A 7,208-nucleotide genomic window follows, 5' to 3' on the forward strand; every position below is an offset into this window, starting at 1 on the left:
GGCTGGGAAAGGGGGAGGGGGTGTTAAAGAGGGTGAGAAGAGAAGAGGAGAAGAAAGAAGAGAAGGAGGGGAAGAACAAGGAGGAGGGGGGAGGGGGAGGAAGTGGGAGAGGAGGAGGAAAAGCAGAAAAAGGAGCAGGAAGGGATGGGGGATGCTGCTGGAAGCTGGGTAAGGGCTCTGACTGAGAGCTGCCCCCTGCTGCAGTCTGCCCCAATTGCCACCCTGCCCCCAAAGCTGGCTCCTCACTTACCCGTCCAGCCTGGCTCAGGTTCCCTGAGGTCTGTATTCCTGGTGAAGCTTGGCCTCAGAACATAAAGGGGCACTTTAGGACAACCACCCGAGTCCTGCTCCTTCCCCTCAGGGGAGCAGCCGCAGGAATTTTGGCTGCCTCAGGAGCTCTCAGGGTCACTCTCCTGCACGCTGGACATAGGGTCAGGGACAGAGAGCAGGAGCAGTGGACCCTCTAAGATGACTAAGAGCTTCCAAAGCACTCTCTTCCTCCTTCCCTATCTCTCCCTCCCCTTCTCTTTCTCTCCCTCCCTTAGTCCCCTGCCTCTGTGTGTGTGTGTGTGTGTGTGTGTGTGTGTGTGGCTGTCAGTCTCTCACATGTATGCATGCATGCATGAAAGCTTGCGCACACGCGCACGCGCGCACGCACACACACATACACACACACACACACACACTATCTTTCAAAGTGCAATTTGTCTTGGACAAGCCAATGTGAAGGCAGAGCTGGTTCCACCAATGGCAGCGCAGCCCTGCTGTCCAGCCAGTCTGGGGCTGTATTCTAATGGGCTCTATCTTTATCAGGGAAATGGTGCTTCTCTGAACTTCAACTTCTCATGGAGGGTCCCCAGACTCAGGGGCAGAAGAGGGATGTGAGCTGAGACCTGGGGAGATCTTCTCTCAGCTGGGGCTGGGGGGGGGGCCTCACTGCGGGAGCACCTCACTTCCGAGTGGCTGACGTGGGTGCCCGGGCGAGGGCTGGGCTGGGCGCCTTGGAGGGAGGGCAGTCTGGGCTGGGCTTGTGGCCCTCAGACCTGCCATGGGGTTCCGGGCTGGAGCCGAGGGTCTCAGGCACTAGGGACCTCGGCGTGTCCGGCCGGGGATCATGGAGGCCAACCTGCAGGGGACGTTCCTGCTCAACAACACGTCGCTCGCTCAGTTCTCGGAAATGAAGGCCCCTGTGTGCCAGTACTCCGTGCAGAACTCCTTCTACAAGCTCAGCGCTCCAGGGCTGGGCCCCCAGCTGGCCGCCGGGACCCCCCACGGCATCTCCGACATCCTGAGCAGGCCGGTGGCCACCCCGAACAGCAGCCTTCTCTCCAGCTACCCCCATGTGGCAGGCTTCGGTGGACTCGGCTCCCAGGGGGTCTACTACGGTCCCCCAATGGGGAATTTCTCTAAGGCTGGGAACGAGTACCCACCCCGGACCCGGAACTGCTGGGCAGACACGGGCCAGGACTGGCGAGGCGTTCGGCAGTGCAGCCACAGTGAGTAGGGGCGCCGGGAGGGAAGCCCCGCACAGGGGCACAGCGACAGGTGCCCACCACTCCCTGCCCCCGCAGACGGTCCAGTGCAACCTGCTCCTCTGAGTTCTACACCTGCAGGTCCCTGAACTCTGCCCCCACTTTGCTGACCTGAGCCAAGTGGATCCCCCTGAAAGTCTCCCAGTCTGGGGAGTAACCCCGCCCTGTGGGGAGCCACCCCACCCTGTGCAGGCTGCCTGGATAGCTGACCTGCTTCCCCCACCTAAGGTCTGTGTGGCCATTGCCCCCCAGCCCCCGCCGCTGAGTGCTGCCCCAAGTCAGGGATGCCCTGTTCTCCTTCTCCGGGGGCTCACTCTCGCCCTGCCACACTCGGGGACACAGAACACTCTCTCACCCCATTGTTGCTCTGTCTGTGATCAAAAGGACCATCCTCCTCGGCAACAACTGTCCAGCCTCTGGGCAGAGCCACTGAGCCAAATCAGACATGGCTGTAATGGTGGGGGACTCCAACTCTCGCCTTTCTGTTACTGGGTCCCTGTGATGTCGTGAGGGACCAGAGCATAGGTTGGGCCCCAAAACAGCAGATGAGGCTTACCTGGGAAGCGGGGAACATGCGGCCCTGGGGCCATCCATCTGACCCCAGGGCAGGAAGCACACAACATGTCCTTAGCACCCCAGGAGGCTGGATTCCCAAGAGCCCAGCTCTCACACAACCTAAAATATGTAGAGAATACGGATCTTTATATGTAGCATGTACCGGGGGTTAAAGGACTGTGTGTTGGTTTTGCAGCCTACTTAGTAACTCAGTTTGAGGGTGTGTTTTTTTTTTAATTTTTATTAAATCACCATGTGGAAAGTTACAAAGTTCTCAGGTTTACATGTCAGTTATACAATATTCAAACACCCATCCCTTCACCAGTGCCCATATTCCACCACCAGAAACCCCAGTATACCCCCCGCCCCCACCCCTTACCCCCTACTGTATAACTAATGAATTTCACTTCATTTTTTCTTTACCTTGATTACATTCCATAATTCAACACAAAACTCACTATAGTTGACATAACTCTCTCTCTCTCTCTTTTTTTTTCTTTTTCCTTTTCCCTTTTTTTTTTTCTTTTTCCCCCTCATCCCCCTTCCTGCGCCTCATAGTATGGTGTACGCCACGCCGAGTCGGCCAGCGTGGGGCTTTTTTAAGTCACATCCTGACTCTCACTTTCATGCCCACCCACCCACCTCTGCCTCCAAATAATCATCCTCTCATGCCCCTATTCTTCACCTCAGAAGAGGCATCCACAGGAAGCTAAGAAGGCCAGTGGCAGTGCTGGAGAGATAGTGCTGGTGTTAAGGCAGTTGCCTGGCACACACCTGGCTCTGGTTCCATCTCTGACACCACATATGGTTGTCTGAGCACTACCAGGAGTGATCCCTAAGCAAAGAGCCAAAAATAAGCCCTGTACATAACCTCTCCCCCAAATAAAGTAAATTAAGAGGGAGGGAAGGAAGGAAGGAAGGAAGGAAGGAAGGAAGGAAGGAAGGAAGGAAGGAAGGAAGGAAGGAAGGAAGGAAGGAAGGAAGGAAGGAAGGAAGGAAGGAAGGAAGGAAGGAAGGAAGGAAAGATGGAAGGAAGGAAGGAGGGAAGGAGGGGAGGGAAGATGGAAGGAAGGAAGGAGGGAAGGAGGGAGGGAGGAAGAAAGGGAGGGTGGGAGGTAGAAAGGAGGGAGGGAGGGAGGGAGGAAGGGAGGGAGGGAGGAGGGAGGGAGGGAGGGAAGGAGGAAGGAAGGAAGGAAGGAAGGAAGGAAGGAAGGAAGGAAGGAAGGAAGGAAGGAAGGAAGGAAGGAAGGAGGGAGGGAAGGAGGGAGGGAAGGAAGGAGGGAGGGAGGGAGGGAGGGAGGGAGGGAGGGAGGGAGGGAGGGAGAGGGGGAGGCAGGCAGGCAGGCAAAGGAGAGAAAACCAAAGGTAACAAGCTTATTAAGTCTCTTACTGTTTTCTGTGCCTCTGTTTCCTCTCAAGATGAAGCATAGGGCTCTTGCTGCCTGAGTGAGGCTGATGCACGGCATTCTGCTTGCCCACAGCCCCCTTCCAGCTGCTGCCTCAGCAGGTGCCCAGGTGGAGGTAGGGGGTTTGGGTCCTGAGATTCTGCCAGAGTCTGCAGGCTGGATGAGGCCACTTGACTCAGGTGACAGGGGAGAGCAGCGGTATGGAGCGGTATGGAGTCCATCCCTCCACAGTTTCCTGAAGATATGGAAAAAATGAGATCCCAAGAGCAAGGGAGCAGGAAGGAATTCCCACCCTGGAGACCTGATTGCTAGTGCAAGGTCATGTCTGATTCTGAAACCAAAGGGAAATTTCTATTGCCCTAGAGTAGCTCCAGACTGTGCTAGCTCTAGTAGTTGAGACTGGGCCTTCTCACCCAGGCATGCAGAGGCCACTATCACTCCCAACACAGTGTGGGGAACACTGGTCCCCCAAGAGGGACCCGCAGGCTCAGAGCTCCTCTGGGGCTCAGGGGCCCACTGGCAGAAGCAGGACAGGGCTGACCTCCACTCACCCTTAACCACACCCCTTTCTCCCACCAGCCCCGGACCCCCTGAGCGACAGTATCCACAAGAAGAAGCACACCCGGCCCACCTTCACCGGACACCAGATCTTTGCCCTGGAGAAGACCTTTGAGCAGACCAAGTACTTGGCTGGCCCAGAGAGGGCACGCCTGGCCTACTCCCTGGGCATGACAGAGTCACAGGTCAAGGTGAGTCCGTGCAGAAGTCCTGGGCCTGGCATACAAGACCCTGCACGGAGGGAGGTAGCTCTGCCCTCCCAAGTCTGGGGGGAAGGGGTTGCAGAGTGCTACCAGCTGCCCACCTAGCCTAGGGGTTGCAGTAATACCATAAGAAAAAGTTTTCAACACTGTGCCTACTTTGAGACATCTCCATTTCCCTCATTTAATCCTCCTTGGCAGAGCCTGGCAAGCTACCCATGGCATACTCGATATGCCAAAAACAGAAACAACAATAGTCCTCATTCCCCTGATCCTGAAAGAGCCCCCAATATGCCATCGGGTTACACTAGCATGCGACAGGGATGAATGGAGACATTACTGGCGCCCACTCAAGCAAATCAATGAACAACAGAATGACAGTGATAGAGTGATACAGAATCCTCCTTAAGGCTGATATTTTTTGCTTATTCGTTTGGGGGACACAGTGGTACACAGGGCTTACTCCTGGCAGTGTGCTTAGGGATCACTTCTGGCAGTGCTTAGGGACTTTATGTTGTGCTGGGGATCAAACCCAGGTCTGACATATGCAAGGCAAGAGTCCTGCCTGCTGTACCATCTCTGTGATCCTTCAGGTGGTTATTATGAGCCATCTTCAGGATGGAACCATCTCATCTGAGCCTTTGCCCCAGACCATCAGCTTGGTGAGTGTAGAACTGGGCTTGCAGCTCTGTAAGGCTGCAGTGCCACACTTGTCCCCCCTTGCAGAGGTCAATCAGAAATTTCAAGAGCTGGACTGGAGAGAGAGTAAGTATAAGGAGTTAAGACACACGTCTTGCATGCAGCTGGCCAGTTCAATCTCTAGTATGGCATATGAGCACCACCAGGAGTGATCACTTATTATAGACACAGGAGTAAGCCCTAAGCAACACACCCCCTGCACCTCCAAAATAAAAAAAAAAAAATGTCAAGAGCTAAGAGCTGCTGGCAGCCTCAGACGAGGATCTGGAATCAGACTTTGGGACAGATCAGGGCAGGTTCAGGGCAGTTCTGATCTGGGTTTATCAAAGCTTAAAGGAAAGCCGTGAACCTCTTCCTTCCCAAGGCCTCACAAAGCAGCTCAGTAAGGAGGGCAGAGAGAAAGTCTGGGCCGCTACCTGTGCCACACAGGCAAGGACATCCCTGCTCTCAAGAACCCTCGTCTCAGACCACTCCTGAGAGACCCCAGAGCAGGCAGGGAGCAGGGACAGGACCCTGGGCCCCATGTGGGGACTGACATGCAGGTGTAGGCTGCCCCCTCCATCCTTCTTCCCCCCCTTGGGGTGTGGTCTGTCTCTGAAGGCCCTGCCACACTCTCCCCCACCATCGCCAGCAGCCAGTTCTTCAGAGCAGCTTCCTGGCTGCCAACCTGAGCTCCATGCTCCCTGCAGCTGCCACACAGCTGCCCGAATGGCAAAGGAGAGAGAAGCCAGCATAGGCCCAGGAGCCGCTGTGTCCCCACGAAGGAGCTTTTGAATGCAGCTGTGGCGCAGGGCCGTGCTGTGGCTGAGGCCCCCACCCTCCCAGTCTCCCGCCCGCCCAGGTGCCCAAGTGTGCCCGCTCGGCCTCTGACTGTCCAAGTGTGCCCTTTCGGCCTCTGCCTGCCCAGGTGCGCATGCTCAACCTCCCTTCCGCCCAGGTACGCCCGCTCAGCCTCCCCCTCTCCCCCCACATCCCCCCGCCTCCGCAGGTGTGGTTCCAGAACCGCAGGACCAAGTGGCGCAAGAAGAGCGCGCTCGAGCCCTCGTCGTCCACCCCGCGGGCCCCGGCTGGGGAGCGCGCCGCCTCCGAGACCGACGACGACGAGTACAACAAGCCGCTGGACCCGGACTCGGACGACGAGAAGATCCGCCTGCTGCTGCGCAAGCACCGCGCCGCCTTCTCAGTGCTGGGCCTGGGCGCGCACGGCGTCTGACCTGCCGGGGAGGCGCGGGGCTGGGGGCCTGGGCCCGGGAGGGACAGGCGCGGGGATGGGGGGCAGGGGGCTGGGGGCGAGTGTCCAGCAAAGAGGGAGCCAGAGAGGAGAGGCGGACCCCGCCCCTGGACCTGGCGCCCGTCTGGTCCTGCCAACTCTGTAGCCAGGAGAGCTCAGGCGGGGGAGGGACCAGGCTCTGCAGCCAGTAGAACGGCCGTGAAGTCCCAGACAGGCCGAGGTCTTGCGGCTGGGGGGGACCTTCCTCTGGTACTGGCCGGGTACCAGTGACCAAAGGCAGGAGGAAAGATGCCCTGTTCAGTCTTGACATCACTTCCCCGGAAAAACCCACCGGGGAGGGGGGACAGCCAAATACTGGACACTGGAAGGAATCCACCTCCAGCTGAGGCGGGTCCCAGCCAGGAGGAGCCCCCCTGACATCCTAACACAAGGACCGTAGTCTGGAGAGGAGAGATGCTCGCTCCCCCCCCCACGGCCCCCTTCTGCGGGAGGCAGGGAAGTGGGGAGCAGGGCGCACTGGAGCAGAGAACGCTGGAGGACTTCCTGCTGCCCCTGTACACGGGGCACTCGCTGAAGGAAGAGACCCCAGAAGGGCCAGCACAGGCCTGCAGCCCTCCCTCCTCGGACCACCCTCGGCCGCCTCTGGGTGCTGAGAGGGTGGGGACGCAGCTTCTGGCTTCCGGCAGCTGGGAGGGGCGGGGCTGGGGAGGGGGCGGGCTGGCTTAGAGGAATGTAAGCCAAAGGGGCTGAGCTCTCGCCCCTTCACGGACTCTTAAATAAAGGTCCTTGAAAGCTAGCAGGCTGCTGTGCTTCTGTGGGTCCCAGACTGGCCACAGTGCTGCTGCCCCGAGGCACCAGGAGAGCGCGGGGTGGGGATGGGGCGGGGAGGGGGCAGCCGAGCAACCAAAGGCTGCTTGCTAGGGATCAAACCAGTTGAAAAGTTCCCCAGTATGTCAGGCTGTGTCCCTGGGCACTGAGAAACCTGAGAGGAAATTAGCGAAGCCCTTTGCCTCTGGGAACTCACAGT

At 58.0% G+C, this 7,208-nt stretch overlaps 1 protein-coding gene across 1 annotated transcript; it reads left to right on the top strand.

The window, feature by feature from the left end:
* Positions 1-630: 630 nt before the first annotated feature.
* Positions 631-6,858, top strand: NKX6-3 (NK6 homeobox 3). Its single transcript, XM_004606920.2, has 3 exons — positions 631-1,496; positions 4,073-4,242; positions 5,939-6,858. Exons 1-3 carry the CDS (start codon positions 1,115-1,117, stop codon positions 6,161-6,163), a joined length of 777 nt encoding a protein of 258 aa, XP_004606977.1. The 5' UTR covers positions 631-1,114; the 3' UTR covers positions 6,164-6,858.
* Positions 6,859-7,208: the final 350 nt, after the last annotated feature.

Source organism: Sorex araneus, chromosome 1 (genome assembly GCF_027595985.1).
Source record: "Sorex araneus isolate mSorAra2 chromosome 1, mSorAra2.pri, whole genome shotgun sequence".
Classification (NCBI taxonomy): Eukaryota; Metazoa; Chordata; class Mammalia; order Eulipotyphla; family Soricidae; genus Sorex; species Sorex araneus.

Bases quoted from the DNA above. Each gene is read 5' to 3' on its own strand.
- NKX6-3 (XM_004606920.2), top strand. From the start codon at position 1,115: ATGGAGGCCAACCTGCAGGGGACGTTCCTGCTCAACAACACGTCGCTC. The intron at 1,497-4,072 runs GTGAGTAGGGGC...TTCTCCCACCAG, and splicing joins CGTTCGGCAGTGCAGCCACA to CCCCGGACCCCCTGAGCGAC. The intron at 4,243-5,938 runs GTGAGTCCGTGC...CCGCCTCCGCAG, and splicing joins TGACAGAGTCACAGGTCAAG to GTGTGGTTCCAGAACCGCAG.